Source organism: Haliotis rubra, unplaced genomic scaffold (assembly GCF_003918875.1).
Source record: "Haliotis rubra isolate DU_JTF1 unplaced genomic scaffold, ASM391887v1 Scf136, whole genome shotgun sequence".
Lineage (NCBI taxonomy): Eukaryota > Metazoa > Mollusca > Gastropoda > Lepetellida > Haliotidae > Haliotis > Haliotis rubra.
In genome coordinates, this window is record NW_025765292.1 from 1,943,581 (window position 1) to 1,967,500 (window position 23,920).

Sequence of the window (23,920 nt, forward strand, 5' to 3'; positions counted from 1 at the left end):
CACTCTCTCGGCCACATCAACCGTCACCGACAGAATGGATGCTCAACACAGAAATCTTTGCACAGATTATCAAGCAAATAGGAGCTCCGCTAATAGATCTATTCGCCACACGCTTCAACAATCAGCTACCAACATTCGTGTCACCAGTCCCGGACCCACAAGCATGGGCAACGGACGCTCTAAGCATATCCTGGGAAGGCCTCAATGCGTACGCGTTTCCGCCGCCAGCAATAATCCCTCAAGTGTTACAGAAAATCAGACAAACACAGAGCCTCCAACTCACTTTCGTCGCGCCCTACTGGCCAGCCAGAACGTGGTTTTCCATTCTAATTCAAGAACTCGGTCAACCAACACTAGAGCTACCAAAGCTCTCGAATCTATTAGTTCATCCACACACCAAACAGGTGCACGGAAGCCCAGGAGTATTCCAACTTCACGTATGGACTGTATTAAAATGTGTTTAAACAAGAGAGGATATTCAACCAGAGCGGCAAAAGCAGTCACGCTTGCTTTACGCTATTCTACACGTAACTTGTACGACGACAAGTGGCACAGTTTCGAAAGTTACGCAGCAAATAAGGGATTTACAGCGAGAGTTGCTACTCATCCACAAGTGGCAGATTATTTGTGTTACCTACGTCAAAACAAACATTTAAAAGGCTCGACATTGTCAACATATCTTGCCGCTCTTAGTTCTGTGATAACTATGAGAACGGGTGTCAAGTTAACCAAGACTCCAGAGTTACTGGCCTTACTACGTGCTTTCCTATTGGAGGATCAAAAGCGGAAGTTCCACGCCCCAGCTTGGGATCTGAATATAGTGCTCCAACACCTCACAAGTGAGGCTTATGAACCGTTGGAATCGACAACCTTTGAATTTCTCTGACAGAAAAACGCTTTTCCTGTTATCTCTAGCCACGGCAGCCAGGATGTCAGAAATTCACGACTAGATTATGAGAGGATACAGTTTGATGACAATCAAAACACAGCGCACCTGGGATTAAGATGGGATTTCATCGCCAAAAATCAATTGCCAGGTCAACCAGACAGGTTATTCCATATTCCTGCACTCTCCTCGATTCTCGGATCTCAGGATACACTGGACTTATCTCTATGCCCAGTCAGAGCTCTCAAAGTCTATTTACGACGTTCCAAAACAAGGCGAAGATTTCTCAAACGATTATTCATCCCCTTATCGGCAACAACTCAGACAGAAGTCTCTCGTACCACCATATCTATATGGATAAGAACTGTCATACTTCGCGCCTACAAGGCAGCAGGACTGGACCCTCCAACAGCATCAAATCCCCATGAGATCAGGGCATTGGCTTCCACACTCGCTCTACACGGTAACTGTTCATTGAATACAATTATGGAAGGATGCTTTTGGAAATCTAACATGGTGTTTGCTAATCACTATCTGAGAGATATCACCACCGAGGACGTCTCAGGTATTCACCATTTCGGTCCCTTGGTCCTCGCACAGCAGTTGACAGTCCCTCGTAGACGTTAACACATAGTCTTACGAGATTATTATGTATATTTCATACCTGTATTATCTAGCTTATAACTCTACGGAGTTCTAGGGCTATGTATATACTTAGCTTAAGTCTACTCAGCTTTAAGCTTATACTGATGATTATGTTCAGTTGTATAGCTTCTCCTTATCAGAGTCGCTTTTATATCTTTATTTGTTAATATCATAGTATATTATTATTGTAATACCCCATTTATGGCAATATATATAAACTTATGGTTTATAGTAGAGGAAATATCCTAAGTCAGTGCCTTTATGAAGTTCCCGTTAGGGGGTTATTACAGCTATATCTATATAAATCACTAATTTTATAAATCCAAAGTATTCTGTTCTTTCCCACCTCCGTTTCCGTAGGATTCTACAAGCAAAAGAGCATGAGTCAGGATAAGGAAAAATATGTAATTTTTAGAGTAAAATTGATATTTTATACTTATCCTGACTCATGAGGTAAGCCCTCCCATCCTCCCCACATAGCACTTTGGATTTCCCTGTAAATTCAAGTGTTGGGCTCGCAAAATCAGGAGAGAGTGAAGCATGAGGCCAGAGGGTGGCGCCACCTTTTCCCGCCCGAAGGCAAAGGGAGGCAACTCGTGGTGAGTACTAATTAGTGATTTTACATTGAAGGGAGCTTCAATTAAGGAGATACAAGTGTTCCACTATGTTCGCAAGAAGAAGAAGACAAGCAAAAGAGCATGATTCAGGATAAGTATAAAATATCAATTTTACTCTAAAAATTACATTTATCTGATTTCCAACAATTCTTTATAGTCATTACTACTGACATTCCTTTAGTCTGTAGATTTTAAGTAAGGGCCCCAAATTTTGCTTTTGCAGATAGCTTCCGATGAAAATGGCTCAAAGGGTTATGGCTTTGTCTATTTTGAGACTGAAGAAGCAGCCAGACAGGCCATTGAGAAAGTTAATGGCATGTTGCTCAACGGCAAGAAAGTGTAAGTTTGTCTTAAACATAAACTGTCTTAACACAGGACAAATGTGTCATGGCCGGCTTTTGTTGCAAAAGTTACATGAAACAGTGAGGTGAATGAATGCAATCCTCTTTATGGATAGTACTTGCAACATTGGACATCTCTATGGACGACCATCCTTGAGAAATGCTTATGCAGGTTAATCTGGTTGTATTTGCCACTCAGTGTCAAATTATCGAATGGCTTGTGAGACAAGGTCACCCAGTCCTATGGTTTTCTTTTTAAAGGAATGTTCTGTTTTTAGGTATTTTTGGCCATTATCAAATCCTTGGTGTACCTTGACAGTCTGTTACATTTTTCCTTATCCTGACTCATGCTTAATTGCTTGTCTTCTTCTTGCTAACTATAGTGGAACACTTGAATCCCCTTTTGAAGCTCCCTTAAAAAAAGTGGACGTAAAATCACTCACCCCAGTAGTAGGGCTTCAACGAGTCCATTTTTTTGGACTCGAGTACTCGAGGGGTGAGACTCGACTCGGACCCGAGTACTCGAAATTCATACCTTTCAAGCAAACGATCAATTGTCAAGATAGTTACCTAATCATTTTAAGAAGTGAAATCTCAATCGATGTATAATATTTACTCTCATCTGCAGACTTGTAACAACTCATACCATACAGCCACACCGTGTGAGGAGTAAACTATTTAATCTAGGTGTTAATAAAAACATTATCAGATGGGTTAAAGAATTCATGGTACATAGAACTCAATATGTCAGTGTCAATGGCTATCAATCTTCTTTTCTCTCAACCTCTACTGGAGATCCACATGGCTGTGTTCCTTCATCCGTACTCTTCGTTTTGTATACCAATGACTGTTACTTGTCAATATATGACTTGTTTACTGTGAAATTTGCAGATGACGCCACTGTTACTGGCCTAATTTCTGATTCTGAACATTATTATCGTCAAGGCATTGACAAAACCGTAATGACAGTTTTTCATCAAACCTTTATTCAAACTGTGTTGACCTACAATTTTGTATCTTGGTATGTGGATCTGTCTCATCTTAACAAAAACAGACTTTTCAAAATTGTTAATACTGCTTGCAAAATTTCTGGAGTGTATTTCGAGTATAGTCAAAAGACAGCTAAAATTAGATTTGATAGTTGACATATTTGATCTCACCATTTTGAACTACATGTACTTCCTTCTGGACGCTGCTGTCGATTACCTTCCCTCAAAACAGAGCTTGACAGTCTTTCATACCATCAAGTATTCGTGAATGCAACAAATATTTTGAATCACCATCATGTGATTAGAACTAGAATTATTCAGCCTCTATACCTATGTGGTTAACTGAATTATATCATGTCAGTTTTATTTGTAAATAGCATTCGTTTTGAGCATGTAATTGTTGTGTATATTTTTGTGAACTGTGTATATATTTATTTTGAGACAGTTTGGATGTATGAGAATTTCCTCCGGGATAATAAAGTTATATCTTTTTCTTAATATTAGACGTTAACGGCCGCTCATGCTTAGCACATGGCAGACAGTCCGTCAACGTCAATAATTCGAGTTATCTCCCCTTTTCGAGTCCTCGAGTCCTTGAAAATGGACTCGAGTCCAGCTAAACCCGACTCGTCCTCGAGTACTCGAGTACCCGTGGAAGCCCTACCCAGTAGTCTCCCTTTCCCCCATCTTTTGGCGCGAAAAGTTGGTCACATGATCAGCCATGCTTGTCACTCTCTCCTTCTTCGCCCTAGTGGACGATTGTAAGAGCGCCTGGGTCCCCTATACGGCTTTTATACTAAATTAGGCTGTATAAGGGCTTTAGCAAGGATTTACCAGCAATATGGTTTGAAATTTATTCTAAATTTGTCCGTTTTTCACGTTGTTGACAACATGTTTACATTTCTTGCAGGTTTTGGTTGTCAGCTGCTGATCCACATTCTTTATGTCCTAACTGCACTTCTATATGTTCTTCCAGCCTCCGCTGTAAACTTTGTCAGCATTTATCTCAAATTGAATTTTGTAATTATTTATATTCTATTCATAGACGTGCCAAGGACAAGTTGAGGCAGCAATTACAAGTCATGTCTCAACAGGGTGAATGCGTTAATAACCTAATAATCTAACGACGATTTTGACAAGTTCACCCTTCCATCCTGTCTTGAATGTACCAGACAACTCAGTACAGCCTTCAAGAAGGCAACGAAGTACCAGAGTCAAAGTATACCACTTTTCAACGCTAAGAAGTTCTCTTCACCATATGGAACCCTTCATGAAGGCCCCAGAGATAGACGAGAACTACAAAATTATCAACGACTTCCATTGCAGGGAGCTGGCTCTTGTGAGGAAGGGGATAGCTTAACAATTATCACTGTCGTAGCATTGGCATTGTTGCAGTCTTCAGCGTAATATCGTTTTTTCCGATCATCGTAGTGAAGTATCAACTCTACAATAACTCTTGTGTATTCAACACAATCGGTTATTTTAAGGCGCTTCATTGAGACTGATGACTACAGTCTACAAGTATCAACGTTAAGCAAGTATGGAACTTCAGCTGATCATCTGTTTAAAATGACAACTGCATTATCTTCAGTGAAGAAGAGAAAAGTCACAACAGCCAGGGAAACAGTCTACCTACATCGGTATTACGCGGCGAAATCTTTCGCGCGTTTTCCACTCAGCCTGTTATACACATGTTCATTAGTGTATTCCAGGAAGTTGCGGACAAGGCGAGTGTTGATGAGAGAAATCAGCGACTGCACAAGATTTTACAAGGATCTTTTCCTGCAACACCGGTGATGTCACGTCTTGGGAATCTGACATGAATCAAATGCTGCAATCTGATTGGTCCATGAGAGACAACGCCCTGTGCAGAAGTCAGGCACAGCTCACGTGTCAGGAAGTTATCTACAATCGTAAACAACTTTTCAACATGGGAGGAAGGCTCCATTTACAGTCCAGTTAGCAGGGTACAGCGTGATTCGACTGTCTTCACGGGTCATAAGGACCTTCCCTGTCAGCAGTTTGAAGATTGGTAATCTGACGAATTGCAGCAACATACTTTTGACGATTTCTGCTCGAGGCAGCCAGTCTACTATAATTAGACTTCAGAGTACATCTAGAGACGATGAATTATGCAGCATCACTGCACTTGTGGTGATTCTGATGACAAGTCCTTTTGACATATTATCGGAAGATTGAAGAAATAAACTTCAAGTCATGATGCCAGAACCGGACTCGCAGAGGAGGTCTACAATTGCACACACTACAAGTGTTTGTGAACGCCCATCTCAACCGTCTGTTCTCCTTAGGACTACTGGACGGATTGAAACCATATCTTCTATGGTGGACTAGGAAGTCGAATATTTGTGGAGGATCCTACTTATCAGAGCAACACTCATCTCTACGTAGATGCATCACTTCAAGGCTGGGAAGTTCACCTTGACAACGAAGTGGCAGCAGGGAAATGGTTGAATCAGGAGCAGAGTCTGCACAACAACATGCTCAAGATGGAAGCAGTAATAAACGCCTTACTACACTGGTCCAGCATACTAAGGAACGCACAACTGATGATCCATACGGACAACTCCACAGTGGCGTTCTACATCAACAAACAAGGGTCAACAAGATCAAAGAATATGTTAGACCTCAGCCTTCATCTATTCAGCATAGAAGACAACCTGAACATCGACATAAAAGCATCGCACATTCCCGAAGCCAGAAATGTGATAGCAGACGCCCTATACTGTCCAATGAATCCATTACCTACGGAGTGGATGTTATATCCAGAGGCGTTCAGAGACATCATTCAGACAGTAGGATCCCCACTGGTACACTTGTTTGCAACCAAGTTCAACAAACAGCTACCAACATTCGTCTCTCCGTTTCCAGATCCACAAGCATGGGCAACAGATGCTCTAAGCATATCTTGGGTAGGACTAAACGCTTACGCGTTCCCTCCTCCAGCGTTAATACCGAAGGTATTACAGGGTGAGGTGAGGTGAAATTGGGTTTAACGTCGTGCTTGAGAATATTTCGCTCATATGACAACGTGCATGTGTGTGTATGTGTATGTGCGGCTGCTTGTACTAGATCAGACTTAGGGTGGTTTTATAGTGCTAGCCCACTGAGATACCATACCGCAGTGAAGCATGAATACCCCACTCAGACACATTATACTGACTCCGAGCCGACCAGTCCTTGTTGTACCCATTAATGCCGAACGCCAGGCAGGGACCAACAAGTACCATATTTTAACGTCTTTTGGTATGACGCGGTCGGGGATCGAACCAGCGACCTTCCGCTCTCCGGGCGGACGCTCTAACCACTACACCACGCAGGCGGTCGGTATTACAGGGAATCAAGGTGACAAACAAGTTACAACTGATTATGGTCACGCCCTATTGGCCAGCGAGAGTGCAGTTTCCCAACCTTATACAAGATCTAGGAAAGCCAATCCTACAACTTCTAAGTAGCTAAATCTACTGATTCATCCACACACCAAGCAAGCACACTGAAATCCAACAATGTTTCAGCTACACACATGGAGCATATCACGACTTGCTTGAAGAAAAGAGGATATTCCACCAGAGCGGCCAAAGCAGCAACTTTAGCCTTATGTAGATCAACCCGTAACTATGATGACAAAATTGAGAAATATGCACGGAATAAAGGCTTCACTGCGATGGAAGCAACACATCCTCAAGTGGCGGAATATCTTTGTCATCTTAGACAGACAAAACAATTGAAGGGATCTACACTCTCTACATACCTAGCGGCCTTGAGCACAGTTATCACGATGGAATTGGGTATAAAACTGATCAAAGTACCAGAGATACTGGCACTACTACGCTCATTCAAGTTGGAAGACCAACAAAGGAAATTCAAGGCGCCCGCTTGGGATCTCATTGTGGTTTTACAGCATCTTACCAGTGAAGATTATGAACCACTAGAAAGGACATCATATGAGAAATTAACTCATAAAACCCTGTTCCTCATAGCCCTAGCAACAGCGGCAAGGATGTCAGAAATTCATGCTCTAGACTTCGGAAGAACAAGATTTGACACGCATCGTGACACAGTGCATCTGGGACTAAGATGGGATTATAGCAAACAATCAACTGCCCGGTCAACCAGTCAGACAATTCCACATCCCAGCACTTTCGTCGATATTAGGACCACAGGATACGCAAGATCGATCCTTATGTCCAGTCAGAGCATTGAAAATATATCTACAGAGGTCTGAATTGAGGAGACGAAAATTCAAGCGCCTTTTCATCCCTCTATCCACGGAGACACCTACAGAAGTCTCACGTACAACTATATCAATATGGATGAGAGCCGTCATATTGAAAGCCTATAAAGCAGCAGGACTTGATCCTCCACGAGCCTCCAATCCTCATGAAGTCAGAGCACTGGCATCCACACTAGCTCTGCATGGAAACTGCTCCATCTCAACAATAATGGAGGGCTGCTTTTGGAGATCGGAGACAGTGTTTGCCAACCACTACCTCAGAGACATGGCTACAGAGGATGTCTCCGGCATCCACCAGTTTGGGCCCCTTGTTGTAGCACAACAATTGACGGTACCTCAAAGGCGCTGAGATAAATCTCACCCCTTTGTCACGTGACTTGTAAAAGCCAACACTCAACAGAGTTACGGTTTTAAAGTCCATGCGCACGTCTAGGACAGGCTAGCATGAGTGATGGACCCTGTACTTGTAAGGACTTACTTGTACACGAAGTAGGGTCACTTCTCCACTTGATGCAAGCATCAATAGATGGAGTTGCATAAATCCACACAGAATGTCAGGAGAAGATATTCCAGGATAAATCTGACAAGTTGTGGTCCCCCTACTCATCAGAAGAAGCTGGAAGAAAGGACAAATGCCATTAGAAGTTCCCAAGGGGGTATAAGGACATAAATCAGCAGAGAATCCAGAGTGGCTTGACACACCACCGTTTCCGTCGGATTCTACAAGCAATTAAGCATGAGTCAGGATAAGGAAAAATATGTAATTTTCTGATTAAAATTGATATTTTATACTTATCCTGACTCATGAGGTTAGACCTCCCAACCTCCCCTCATGGCACTCTGGATTTCCCTGCAAATCCAAGTGTCGGGCTCGAACATACGGAGAGAGTGACAAGCATGGCCGATCATGTGACCAACTTTTCGTGCCAAAAGATGGGGGAAAGGGAGACTACTGGGGTGAGTGATTTTATGTCCACTTTTTTGAAGGGAGCTTCAAAAGGGGATTCAAGTGTTCCAGCAAGAAGAAGAAGACAAGCAATTAAGCATGACTCAGGATAAGTATAAAATATCAATTTTAATCAGAAAATTACATTTTCCTGACATATGCAACTGTATGTTAGGAATCATAACTGCATCAAATTGTGTACATCTGTTAAAGGTCACATGCAACGTAAAACACAACTTTGCAGATTCTGATATCTTTCGGTATGGACTTACCGAAACAAATCATCAAAAATGCAAATTCAACTTATAAAGTTGAAAAATAACGCAATGAAAAAAAACGCGCGAAATCTTAGTTCAAACGATTCACTAAATTTCCCCCAGCGTTTGGGGGGAATTCAAGTGGTTCCAACAGCTGGGCTGCGCTCATAGCACGTGCGCGAGTGACATAGGTTCGCGCAACTTGGAAGCGGGTTGTCAGGTGAATACTCGGTGAAGGCTTTGGTGTGAGCTATTTTGCTAATGTTTCGTTGATATCTCACTGGCGCGAGCTTTTGATATGTTATGACAGTAAATTAACTGTTTATGTAATTTCATTTGTCTATTTCACCACACGTTCTTCTTACCGAGTCACTTTCTCAGTTCGATACTTAAAAGCAATGTCATTATTTAGTGTTGACAGAATTTCTAACTGTGATATAGATATGTTGTTGTCACAGACAAAACTCAATGTCTTGTTTTATTGACACCTGTGTGTGTGCCTGCCTGTCTGCTAATGACAATATTCAATACACAACTGCGATCACTGACCACATGCAATTTGAACTTAACACCTATCAGGCTATACACCATAAACAAAATGCATTGATTTATGGCCCGAGTTCGGTCTCTGTCACATTATGTAATTACACAGACAGGCAGGTGTGATACTTAACACATGACGTGTTATGATGTCTGTTGATTGCAAAATGTTATACACAAAAAATGAGCATGTATTTACAAAACCCAACATCTCTATATATACACACACAATGAGCCGTGCATGAGGGCGGCATCTGCAAATGAACCAGCCGTTACACTTGAGTGCACACCCACCTGCTCTGACTGGGTTCGGTATCACGGCTGCTTCGTTTCTTGGGAAGTAAACCCAAGTACAAAATATTGCACTTTTGATTTGCGATTGTACGCTTATAATTTTGTTTATATGTTTTTGTCATAACCAGCGATGTATATTATATGTCATGAATAAGTGATACTTGTGTTTTAATTATGTTTGATTTTTTGGTTGCATGTGACCTTTAAGGTAGCCAAAGATGATATTGCATGAAAACATGTTTAATGAAGGAAAATGTCCCGCATGTTACACAATGCCAACAAATGTGTGGCTAAGAAGCAGTCTGATCATCCGTGAAAACGGGTATCTGACCAAGACTGAAAGTTCGAAGCTTCAGAGAAATTGTTGAAGGCTGCTCAGTGGTACAGATAATTTCTGTCAAACTGACATCTTCAACCCAATCACAATGTATCTGCCTGTGAGGTCATAAGTCGTTTGCAAATGCTTCCCCAATGTGACAGACGGCATTGTGACGATTACACATCAAGCAGACATTTTAATGTCTCAAGTGTTCACAGGGTCACTTTTGAGTAGGGTGAAGTAATGTCTCTGCAGTTAAGAGATAATGGTTTTACTGTTTTGGAACAGTGTTGACCACCTGCATGTTCCTGGGAAGCTGATTCAGCCGTATGGTATTGATTCCATGCCATGCTCGTCGCTTCGGTTGATACCAAAGATGTTTGCATTGTGTTGGTGACCCAAAAGTCACCAATCCTTAACTGTTTAGTTGTCAGATGACATCTTTGATACTGAGGAGCATGAGTGCATTCAGTTGCATATAGTGGCCATGGTGCTGTCTAATAATGATGTGCAATGTTAGTCACAATAAATCCTAACACAGGTTTTCTCTTGCCCATGATTACATGTCTGTTCATACTTTGTGGAAGATCCTATGGGGTTAACCAATTATAATGCACTGGGAGATTTCAGTCTGGTTGCTTTTTGATCACATTGAATTGAAGGGGAATTGATGGACATCAACTTTGTAATATGATGAACATTTCAGAGTACATTACCTCATTACTTCATCAGGTGGAGGATTAAGGACATACTCTGAAACGTTGTTCCTCATTACAGAAGTTCATGTCCATACGTTCCCTCATTTGCATATGAATGCCATTCAAAGCCTTTAAACGTTTAGTTCTATGAATTAAATCAGTTCTGGTTTTGCATACATGAAACTAGTCTTTTCGGCATGGTCTGACATTTCTGCATGCTAGTTACAGGTTTCAAAGTGACTCTAAATGGAACGTGAAGATACTTGTTTCTTTCCAGAAATGTTGGTTAGGGGTATTTTATATCACCTGGAAATGCTAGAGTCATGGTTTTAAACTGAGAATTCAAACAAGTACATTCTAAAGAAAGTTTCTTGTGCATGAACTACAATTTTACATGTATAATGTAGTACATTTTGTACACAAATGCATTTAAGCAGCTTTCCTTACTTTCTTTCTCCCTCTTTGTAACAGGTATGTTGGCAAGTTCATCCCTAGGAAAGAGCGAATCGCCCTCCTTGGAGACAAGATGAAACGCTTCAACAATGTTTACATCAAGAACTTCAAAGACGCGTTAGATGATGACAAGATTAGGGAATTGTTTGATCCATGTGGCAAGATCATGAGTGCCAAGGTATGACCTTTTACAAAAACGCTCGGTTAATCTCAACTTTTGATATGTTACAAGTCACCTGACAATAAATTCACCAAAGTTCATAATGAATAGGCAAACTTTTGTCTGTAATTGTTTGAAATAGCTCAAGCAACATTTTGCCTCGCATGGTAAATTATCACTAATTATAACCTATTTCCTACTGTGTGAAGGATATTCTGCATCCGCTTATTGAAGTTACATGACATAAACAGGTGTGCATTTAACCTTTGGGAATCCGTATTTACACTACACTTAACTCTCCTTCTATAGTTGACACATTGAAAGTAATATAAAAAGCTCAGGTTCACAATTAGTTTTGATGTGAATGATTAGTTAAATATTTGCAATTGTCTTCTTCAGCAAACCCCACAGTTTAACGAGATGTTCCAGCCAACTGGAGCAGGTTACTTTGTGCCCACCATGCCCCAAGCCCATCGTGGATTCTTTGCACCAACACAGATGCCCCAGGTCAGAGCCAGTCCCAGGTGGCAGACACAAGTCCGACCCATGCAGCCAACTGCTGGTGAGTTGAAATGTTGAGCCAGTTGACCCTTCTATTGTAAAAAGCTTGTAGGAGCATTTCAGAAGTCTTTATTTTTTCTTATCCTGACTCATGATCTTTTGCTTATCTCCCTTTCCCTTGCGAATGGTAGTGGAACACTTGAATCCCTTGATGTTCCTGAAGCGGACGTAAAACTACACTCACCCACGAGTTACCTCCCTTTTGCTCTTTCCCGCGCAAACAGTCATGTGGCCAGCCTTACTTGTCACTCTCTCCCTTTTCATAGGAATAACCAAGCGTATCGGCACCTATCTGCAGCATCGAGGTCTACGCAGTTCTGGTTATCTGGATGACAGCATACAGGTTCTTCAAAGTGCCAATCAATTAGACAGCAGCTGAACTTCACAATTAAGTTGCTCACGCAACTAGGATGGCTAGTGAACCTGATGAAGTTGGAGTTAGAATCAAACAAGATCTTCAATTGCTGGGAATAAGAATTATCACAACACAGAATTGAATTGTGGCCCCAGAAGATCATTTGGTCAAGATACAAGCCATGATTCCACAAGCAGTCATCTCTCCTTTAACACTATGAACATGGCAATGTCTACTCTGTCTACTAACCTCGGCGCAAGACTTGACTCGCACAGGAAGGTTACAACTAAGGCCGCTGCAACAAAACATCTGGACAGCGTTGACCCTATCTTGCTGCCAGACAATCTTAAGAGGTACCTACTTTGGTGGACCCACAGGTCGAACGTCTGCGGAGGGACCTATTTACAAGAGCCGGCCTTTGACACACATCTCTACATAGACCCATTGATACAAGGTTGGGGTGCACATCTCAACAATCTAGTTGCATCAAGGAAGTGGTCCAAAACAGAGCAGCATCTTCACATCAATCTGCTGGAGATGAAAGCTGTGATCAACACTTTACAACTATGGTCGAGCTTGCTGATCAACAGAATGCTGATGGTCGACTCTACAGTGTCTCCATAAATCGGCAAGGATCTACAAGATCACCAAGCCTGCTACAGCTCACATTCCAGTGTTTGACATCACGGAGGAGGCAAACATCTGGATAAAGGTGTGTCACATACCCGGAGCCAAGAACGTGCTTGCAGATGCTCTCTCCCGACCACTGCACCCGTCTCCTACGGAATGGATGCTCCATCCAGAAGCATTTCGGCTCATCATAAGGGAAATAGGATGCCCATGCATAGACCTGTTTGCCACGAGGTTCAACAAACAACTACAGACATTTGTCTCACCAGTTCCAGATCCTCAAGCCTGGGCAACAGATGCACTGAGCATATCATGGGAAGAACTAAACGCTTATGCGTTTCCACCACTGATATTACTACCGAAAGTACTGTTGAAGATCAAACAGACGCAGGCGCTACAACTGACTTTGGTCGCGCCATACTGGCCAGCGAGAGTATAGTTCCTAGACCTAATAGAAGATCTCGGAAGTCCAACAATCAAGTTACCAGATTGGCCGAACCTACTCATACATCCGCACACCAAGCAAGTCCACGGGACCCAACACTGTTCCAGCTACACGTGTGGACCGTATCAAAACATGTTTGAAGAAGAGAGGATACTCCGCTAGGGCAGCCAAGGCAGTAACACTAGCGTTACGTAGATCTACTCGTATCCTGTATAATGACAAGTGGCTGAAGTTTGAGACTTCAGCAAGGCGGAAAGGCTTCATTGCTATGAAAGTTACTCATCCTTAAGTGGCGGAATACCTGTGTCATCTTAGGCAGACTAGACATCTGAAGGGTTCGACATTATCTACATACCTCGATGCCATCAGTACAGTGGTTACCATGAAAACAGGCATCAAGTTGATGAAAGTACCAGAATTACTTGCTCTGCTGAGATCTTTTAAACTGGAGGACCAGCAAAAGAAGTTCAGAGCTCCGGCCTGGGATCTGAATGTAATTCTACGGCATCTTACAAGTGATGCCTACGAACCTCTAGACCAGACTACCTTCGTGTTGCTGACACAGAAGACTCTGTTCCTGCTTGCGCTAGCCACGGCAGCTTGAATATCAGAGATACACACGCTGGACTTTGGTCGAACCAGATTCGACAAGGGGCAACATGCTGCAGTTCATCTAGGACTTAGATGGGACTTCATTACCAAGAACCAACCACCTGGTCAGCCAGATAGACAGTTCCACGTACCAGCGCTATCTACAATCCTCGGACCAGAGAATATAGAGGACCTATTCTTGTGTCCGGTCAGCGCCCTGAAGATATATCTTCAAAAGACTTAAGACAAGGAGACGAAAATGCAAGCGCCTGTTCATCCCATTATCCACAGAGACATCAGCTGAAGTCTCAAGAATGGACGATATCATTTTAGATGAGAGCCGTTATATTGAGAGCCTACAAAGCAGCAGGACTAGAACCTCCAAGAGCTTCCAACTCACACGAAGTCAGAGCACTGGCATCAACACTAGCTCTGCATGGGAATTGCTCTATATCAGCAATTATGGAGGGCTGCTTTTGGAAGTCGGACATGGTGTTTGCCAACCACTACCTCTGAGACATAGCCACCGAAGACGTCTCAGGCATTCACCAATTTGGGCCTCTCGTTGTAGCACAGCAACTAACGGTTCCTCAAAGGCGCTGAGTTGGAAAATATCACCCTTTATCACGTTGACTTGTTGATAACTTTTACTAAGGAAAAGTATTAGTTTGAAAGTCCATGCACACAGTCTAGGACAGACTAGCATCAGTGATTAAAGATGCTGTACGGGTAAGGATCTTACCTGTACGTGAAGGGGTCGCAACTCATTTATGACAAAGATCTTATCTTAATCTATGGGTTGTTATAGATATCTAGTAAAAAGAAGATACTAGTATATCTTAAGCCACATGAATCAAGATAATTCAACTTGTCTGAGATGGAAGTAAGACAAGAAAGTGGTCCTCCCGAGTTATAAAGAAAGTTGGAAGAATAGGATCACGGAAATGCCATTTCGCAGTTCCCATGGGGGGATACAGGATGTATCTAAACCTGCCCGCTTGAAACACTTTGGATTTCACAGCAGATCCAAGTGCATGGGCAGAAAAATCAGGAGAGAGTGACAAGTAAGGCTGGTCACATGACTGTTTGCGTGGGAAAGGGCAAAAGGGGAGGTAACTCGTGGGTGAGTGTATTTTTACGTCTGCTTCGGGAACTTCAAGGGCTTCAAGTGTTCCACTACCATTCGCAAGGGAAAGGGAGATAAGCAAAAGATCATGAGTCAGGATAAGTATAAAAATATCAATTTTACTTGAAAAATTACATTTTTCGTCTCCAAGAAATTGGGTATGTGCTGAATGTACAGAAGTATTTGTTAGACTAAACATTAGTTGATCCAGTTTTAATGATGTAGCTAAACCTGTTATTGAACATTGTACACTTGCTTGTGTAACAAGTTATAAGACTGTTCACAGGAATTCTAATGAGTCACTTCTGAACTTTGCTATAGTTTGGGTTACATGGAAGTAGTCTCCACCTGTTATGAAACATTTAAAGAAGTGCTTTAAAGAAGTGCTGTAAATTAACTACCCTGCAAAAACTGACCTGTTGCTGTTTGCAGGTTTCCAAGGCATGCCTGCCAGTGGCCAGATGCGCACCACTGCCCTACGAGCTGGTCAGCCAGCTGTCCGTGCAGGTGTCAATGCCCGGCCAATCACTGGACAGTCTGGTGCAGTGCCAACCAATCCCAATGCTCGCATGGCTGCGATGGGCCCCAGTATGGGCAACCGACCAACAGCTGCTGCTCCAGCGTTGCCCAACGCCCCCACCAGACAGGGATTCAAGTTCAACACCCAGATGCGCAATCCCCCAACAGCTGTACCACAGTCACAGGTCATGCAGCAGGTAGCTTTAAATTTCAGCTTGTCTTCATATTTTATTGCACAAGAGTAGGCATCCTTCAATTTTAAAGACTATACTTCTAGGCTTTTAGAGTGATTTCAGTCAATCAGAACCTCAATTGTGTTCAAATGTAAGATTTGTTATCTTTGTGATAATGTTAGAGCCACATCACTGCTTTTAGTAGTAATATTTGACCTACATGTCTTCAAGTGTCTGAAACATAGTTCAGTAGAGCTTTCTGCGTTACACTTGACTGAAACATGGCTCAGATGTTTTCGAGACATCTTTCTGTTGAAATTTTGTAGTTGGCTGTTGTAATACTATGGTTTATATCCCAACATCTATTCAACCACAAGTTTTTATGTTATGTCCTCTGTGTGATGCAATAGAACTAATGTATGAACTAAACAATCTTTCAAGATGGAAGTTTAGGCACTACAATACTGTTTTGAGGTTATGGGAAGATAAGTTGCTAACAGGTCTTCATTCCTCCTGTTACAGCCCCAGCAGTCGGTTGTCATCCCAGTGCAGGAGCCTCTGACAGCCTCCATGTTGGCTGCTGCCCCACCACAGGAACAGAAGCAGATGCTAGGAGAGAGGCTGTTCCCTCTCATCCAGGGGATGTACCCCGAGCTTGCTGGAAAAATCACTGGCATGTTGCTCGAGATCGACAACTCAGAACTTCTTCATATGTTGGAGTCATACGAGTCTCTCAAGGCAAAGGTAGGTGGAGCAAAGAAATTATCTCTGTATGTGTACTACCATTCTCTTCCCACAGAGGTTACTCCTGTCATATCTTCCTACGTAACCTCTGTTCTAATACGGCCCTTTCATGGTGTGAGCGTTCAAGACTCGTGATTGGAGGCAATCAGATTTAGTTGTGCAATCAGCGACGTTGTTTCAGAAGTGATCATTCGCAAGGCCTCGGTAATTTCCGTATACTTTGAGAAAACTAAACCTCTTCCCCTGCGCGAAGCGCAAACGTTTCTAGACAGAACTCAGTCATGTTATTGCGGATCAGTGGCGTCTCCATCGCCCTCGTTGACAACGGACAAGCTAGCCATTAAACATCTTGTGTGTAACATCAACACAAGTCCCCGGCAGATGGGGGATATTTGTGGCCTCACATTTGCTTGTGTTAGTCAAGTTGAATCTAAGTCGATTTAACATGTGTTCTGATTGGATAGAAAGAAGGGAGATAATTCGTGTTTGCGATCTTTTGCCGCTAGGGGATTTTACGAGAACCGGGAAATATGGCCGTATTAGAACTGAGGTTCGTAGGAAGATATGACAAGTAACCTCTGTGGGAAGAGAATGGTGTACTACTAAACACCTGCAATTGCAAGACTGTTGCAATATCCACCAGACATAATTACCTCAGTGAAATAACAGAATTGAGGGTTTACGTTTGAGTACAGTATTTTTCAGATTTATTGTCTTGTAATCCTTTTTGAGTGAATTTTCTGTAAAACTGGATACAGTATCGGATTGATATGTTTGTAATTTCCTGTCTTGATAAGATCATACTTGGCTAAGCACTGAGAATGAAAACGGCTTTCAAAATATATTGGCTATAGATTGTTTCTGATATAGAATAGGTTGATGCTGTCAATGAGTGTTTTCTCTAATGTTAGAGATGCTAATCAGTATGTTATTTTGTCCCCAGGTTGATGAGGCTGTTGCTGTATTGCAAGCCCACCAGGCCAAAGAAGCTGCTGCCATGTCCAAGGGCGACAAGTGGCAGGTTGTCTTCATTTTTTATTGCACAAGAGTAGGCATCCTTCAATTTTAAAGACTATACTTCTAGGCTTTTAGAGTGATTTCAGTCAATCAGAACCTCAATTGTGTTCAAATGTAAGATTTGTTATCTTTGTGATAATGTTAGAGCCACATCACTGCTTTTAGTAGTAATATTTGACCTACATGTCTTCAAGTGTCTGAAACATAGTTCAGTAGAGCTTTCTGCGATACATTTGACTGATTCATGGCTCAGATGTTTTAGAGACATCTTTCTGTTGAAATGTTGTAGTTGGATGTTGTAATACTATAGTTTATATCCCAACATCTATTCAACCACAAGTTTTTATGTTATGTCTTCTGTGTGATGCAATAGAACTAATGTATGAACTAAACAATCTTTCAAGATGGAAGTTTAGGCGCTACAATACTGTTTTGAGGTTATGGGAAGATAAGTTGCTAACAGGTCTTCATTCCTCCTGTTACAGCCCCAGCAGTCGGTTGTCATCCCAGTGCAGGAGCCTCTGACAGCCTCCATGTTGGCTGCTGCCCCACCACAGGAACAGAAGCAGATGCTAGGAGAGAGGCTGTTCCCTCTGATCCAGAGGATGTACCCCGAGCTTGCTGAAAAAATCACTGGCATGTTGCTCGAGATCGACAACTCAGAACTTCTTCATATGTTGGAGTCATACGAGTCTCTCAAGGCAAAGGTAGGTGGAGCAAAGAAATTATCTCTGTATGTGTACTACCATTCTCTTCCCACAGAGGTTACTCCTGTCATATCTTCCTACGTAACCTCTGTTCTAATACGGCCCTTTCATGGTGTGAGTGTTCAAGACTCGTGATTGGAGGCAATCAGATTTAGTTGTGCAATCAGTGACGTTTCAGAAGTGATCATTCGCAAGGCCTCGGTAATTTCCGTATACTTTGAGAAAACTAAACCTCTTCCCCTGCGCGAAGCGCAAACGTTTCTAGACAGAACTCAGTCATGTTATTGCGGATCAGTGGCGTCTCCATCGCCCTCGTTGACAACGGACAAGCTAGCCATTAAACATCTTGTGTGTAACATCAACACAAGTCCCCGGCAGATGGGGGATATTTGTGGCCTCACATTTGCTTGTGTTAGTCAAGTTGAATCTAAGTCGATTTAACATGTGTTCTGATTGGATAGAAAGAAGGGAGATAATTCGTGTTGCGATCTTTTGCCGCTAGGGGATTTTACGAGAACCGGGAAATATGGCCGTATTAGAACTGAGGTTCGTAGGAAGATATGACAAGTAACCTCTGTGGGAAGAGAATGGTGTACTACTAAACACCTGCAATTGCAAGACTGTTGCAATATCCACCAGACATAATTACCTCAGTGAAATAACAGAATTGAGGGTTTACGTTTGAGTACAGTATTTTTCAGATTTATTGTCTTGTAATCCTTTTTGAGTGAATTTTCTGTAAAACTGGATACAGTATCGGATTGATATGTTTGTAATTTCCTGTCTTGATAAGATCATACTTGGCTAAGCACTGAGAATGAAAACGGCTTTCAAAATATATTGGCTATAGATTGTTTCTGATATAGAATAGGTTGATGCTGTCAATGAGTGTTTTCTCTAATGTTAGAGATGCTAATCAGTATGTTATTTTGTCCCCAGGTTGATGAGGCTGTTGCTGTATTGCAAGCCCACCAGGCCAAAGAAGCTGCTGCCATGTCCAAGGGCGACAAGTGGCAGGTTGTCTTCATTTTTTATTGCACAAGAGTAGGCATCCTTCAATTTTAAAGACTATACTTCTAGGCTTTTAGAGTGATTTCAGTCAATCAGAACCTCAATTGTGTTCAAATGTAAGATTTGTTATCTTTGTGATAATGTTAGAGCCACATCACTGCTTTTAGTAGTAATATTTGACCTACATGTCTTCAAGTGTCTGAAACATAGTTCAGTAGAGCTTTCTGCGTTACACTTGACTGAAACATGGCTCAGATGTTTTCGAGACATCTTTCTGTTGAAATGTTGTAGTTGGATGTTGTAATACTATAGTTTATATCCCAACATCTTTTCAACCACCAGTTTTTATGTTATGTCTTCTGTGTGATGCAATAGAACTAATGTATGAACTAAACAATCTTTCAAGATGGAAGTTTAGGCGCTACAATACTGTTTTGAGGTTATGGGAAGATAAGTTGCTAACAGGTCTTCATTCCTCCTGTTACAGCCCCAGCAGTCGGTTGTCATCCCAGTGCAGGAGCCTCTGACAGCCTCCATGTTGGCTGCTGCCCCACCACAGGAACAGAAGCAGATGCTAGGAGAGAGGCTGTTCCCTCTGATCCAGAGGATGTACCCCGAGCTTGCTGAAAAAATCACTGGCATGTTGCTAGAGATCGACAACTCAGAACTTCTTCATATGTTGGAGTCAAACGAGTCTCTCAAGGCAAAGGTAGGTGGAGCAAAGAAATTATCTCTGTATGTGTACTACTAAACACCTGCAATTGCAAGACTGTTGCAATATCCACCAGACATAATTACCTCAGTGAAATAACAGAATTGAGGGTTTATCTTTTGAGTAAAGTATTTTTCAGATTTATTGTCTTGTAATCCTTTTTGAGTGAATTTTCTGTAAAACTGGATACAGTATCGGATTGATATGTTTGTAATTTCCTGTCTTGATAGATCATACTTGGCTAAGCACTGAGAATGAAAACGGCTTTCAAAATATTTTGGCTATAGATTGTTTCTGATATAGAATAGGTTGATGCTGTCAATGAGTGTTTTCTCTAATGTTAGAAATGCTAATCAGTATGTTATTTTGTCCCCAGGTTGATGAGGCTGTTGCTGTATTGCAAGCCCACCAGGCCAAAGAAGCTGCTGCCATGTCCAAGGGCGACAAGTGATCTCTCATCACTTCCTCCGTTTGTCATTTCTGCACCGTCAAGCTAGACAGGGAACATCTGGACAAAAGACAATTAAGCTGTAAAAAGAAGCTGGATTGTAAATTGTAGCTGTTTGTGCAAGCAAGATTTGTCTTGCATGATTTTGTCTGTCCTTTTGATGGTGCAGAATTGCTTTCTTACAGTTTGAAAAAAAAACTAGAAAAAACTAGCAAAATATGTTAAAATAAGTACAAAATAGGAGAGTTCTCCTGTTTTCACTGTTAAAAAAACATCAGTTGCAGTCAGGTACTGATAGATTATTAACTCTATCCATAACTCTGCTGTTATGACATACAATGTGTGTAATAGCGATATAAAAATAGCAACAGACTAAAAAAATCTTTCTATTGTGTACTATAGTGTTTGTTCAGTTCTTTGCTGTATTGTATGTTTGTCAAATTTCTTTGAATGACTAAACCATTGCTTGTCAGTTGAGTTGTGTGGAAGCATTTAAGAGAACATGAGAAGAGGGACTACTGTAATGGATGCAGTTAATAATCTATTGAGTCTGTTAAACCAATGTTTTATTTTACAACAAATAAACCGTTTCATTGAATTATGTTTTGTTGTTAATAACAAAGGATTGAACTGTTTCACTGATAAATTCTGACATGGTTTTAAGCATGGCAAGATGTAATCACTGTCGGTAGATGCCAACTTTACACAAGATTGCTGCAAAACTTGGTGTGCTAACTGCGTTATGATAGTTTTAAAGTTGTATTTGTTTCCGAAAGGTAACATAATTGTAATAAGTACTTTCATAGCACCTCATCCACCTCACTCGGGGACATGCTCTTAGCACACGATACAATCTGATTGTTACCCATGATAACCCAAGCTGTCTGTGAGGCTCAAGAAAGTTAAGTCACATGACTTGTCCCACCAGGTACCCATTTTTCTGCCTCAGTGAATGGTTAAGTTTTGAACAAACTCACTTGCCCAAGGTTGGACTGCATGTATCAGTGGGGCAGGACTCTGGAGTCAAGCCGCCAAACATGGTCACCCATCCAAGGATTCTTTATGCTCAACATTGCTTAACTTTTAACTGATTTGTGACCTGGGGCTCCTTTCACGAAGCAACCTTGACTAAAGTTAACCTTAACTCCCATTCTTTAACATTGTGACTTACGACCACCTTAGTGCTTTGTGAAAGGAGGCCCTGAGCTCTATGCACAACACCACCACTTATGATAACTATTGGTCTGCAGATAATTGCTAAATATTGTTAGAAGTTGACTTTGTTTAGTTTGGTGCAGTAATCACTCCAGCTTATTCTACAGTGCACATTACACATCACATTTGTATCTCGATGTATCCATATGTACTGCAGGCATGTCATGATGCCCCAACTGGTTCTGCACATCTTGACGCTCAGTCTCTGAATATATATAATTTGAAGGTAAATAATCGCATATAAATTGAAAAGGAGCCCCAGTGAGATGGATAAATTAAGATCCTGAGGAAACCTACATTTGCTCTGAATTAGAGCTTTAGCATTGCATGGAGGGCCAGGCAACATGGGGAAAATAATGTGGTTTAGGGATTGCGTTTTGCAGGGGGTATTAAAATGGACTCCGTCAGTCCGTGCACATTTGTCTTTTCTGGAGCAGAACTCTAAAACCGTTCACTATTTCTTCACCAAACTTGGCACATACATAGATCTGGTGGTGTACTGGTGCCTTTTGGTAGTTTTGGAATTCTGAATAAAACATTTTTGGCGTTTCCATGGCAACAAGTTCGACTTAGAATGAAATTAGTGGTAGTGCTCTTTTCCGGAGCAGAACTCTAAAACCGTTCACTATTTCTTCACCAAACTTGGCACATAGATAGATCTGGTGGTGTACTGGTGCCTTTTGGTAGTTTTGGAATTCTGAATAAAATATTTTTGGCTTTTCCGTGGCAACAAGTTTGACTAAAACAGAAACTAGTGGTAGTGCACTTTTCTGGAGCAGAACTCTAAAGCCGTTCACTATTTCTTCACCAAACTTGGCACATACATAGATCTGGTGGTGTACGGGTGCCTTTTGGTAGTTTTGGAATTCTGAAAAAAATATTTTTGGTGTTTCCATGGCAACAAGTTTGACTTAGCCTGAAATTGGTGGTAGTGCTCTTTTCTGGTGCAGAACTCTAAAACTGTTCACTATTTCTTCCCCAAACTTGGCACATAGATAGATCTGGTGGTGTACTGGTGCCTTTTGGTAGTTTTGGAATTCTGAATAAAATATTTTTGGTGTTTCCATGACAACAAGTTTGACTTAGCCTGAAATTGGTGGTAGTGTTTTTTCCGGAGCAGAACTCTAAAACCGTTCACTATTTCTTCCCCAAACTTGGCACATAGATAGATCTGGTGGTGTACGGGTGCCTTTTGGTAGTTTTGGAATTCAGAATAAAATATTTTCGTCGTTTCCATGGCAACAAGTTTGACTTAGCCTGAAATGAAAACTCTGGTTCACTATTTCTTCCGGAGCAGAACTCTAAAGCCCATTCACTATTTCTTCACCAAACTTGGCACATAGATAGATCTGGTGGTGTGCTGGTGCCTTTTCACCAAACTAGTTTTGTCTTTTTACGTGGCAACAAGTTTGACTCAAACAGAAATTAGTGGTAGTGCACTTTTCCGGAGCAGAACTCTAAAGCCGTTCAATGTTTCTTCACCAAACTTGGCACATAGATAGATCTGGTGGTGTACGGGTGCCTTTTGGTAGTTTTGGAATCTTGAATAAAATGTTTTTGGCATTTCCATGGCAACAAGTTTGACATAGACTGAAATTGGTGATAGTGCTCCTTTCTGGAGCAGAACTTTAAAAACCTTTCAATACTCTCCTTCCACTTTTCTTTATACACACCTAAATATTTGACATAATCATAACTCGTAGACAATCATGAAGAGTATTTTGTCATTGCGGGGGATATTGATGACTTTGTCTTCTTGTTGTAGTAAATCTGGCAAGTTCACTGGCAATGTGGTTGTCATCACAGGCATATGATGTAAACAAATACACAGAAGCAGACATTGAAATATACACTTTATACTTTATTAAACACAGGTTTTTCACACATTTTGACATGATTCTGTTCTTAAACGTGTATTTTTATTTGGAGAAATTGTTGGAAGGGGGAGGAGGAGGAGGGATGCAACTGTGATAAATGTAGCGCTTGACGAACCCACAAGGCAAGAGTAAAAGAGGTCCAAAACAGACCTGGAGACTGGAAAAGGATATATATGATGTATATCACAAAGAGTAAAGGACCCAGAACTGATCCCTGTGGTACTCCACATGTAAGATTGGCACAGCAAGATTGTTTGTCTCCTATGATAACATGCTGACTTCGGTGTCAAGATAAGATTGGATCCAGGTAAGAGGAACACCAAGAATGTTCATCTCATCCTTGACTCGTTGGAGAAGCTGTTGATGATTCACTGTGTCAAACTCCACTGAGA

At 41.6% G+C, this 23,920-nt stretch overlaps 1 protein-coding gene across 1 annotated transcript in view; it reads left to right on the top strand.

The window, feature by feature from the left end:
* LOC124268085 (polyadenylate-binding protein 4-like) overlaps nucleotides 1–21,034 on the top strand; it is a 67,925-nt gene extending 46,891 nt beyond the window's left edge. The window contains 10 exon segments of the mRNA XM_046703104.1: nucleotides 2,372–2,487; nucleotides 11,256–11,415; nucleotides 11,797–11,959; nucleotides 15,538–15,821; nucleotides 16,320–16,541; nucleotides 17,485–17,589; nucleotides 18,044–18,265; nucleotides 19,205–19,309; nucleotides 19,764–19,985; nucleotides 20,365–21,034. Coding sequence (XP_046559060.1) covers nucleotides 2,372–2,487; nucleotides 11,256–11,415; nucleotides 11,797–11,959; nucleotides 15,538–15,821; nucleotides 16,320–16,541; nucleotides 17,485–17,589; nucleotides 18,044–18,265; nucleotides 19,205–19,309; nucleotides 19,764–19,985; nucleotides 20,365–20,439 — 1,674 coding nt within the window. The 3' untranslated portion in view covers nucleotides 20,440–21,034.
* The last annotated feature ends 2,886 nt before the right edge of the window (nucleotides 21,035–23,920 follow it).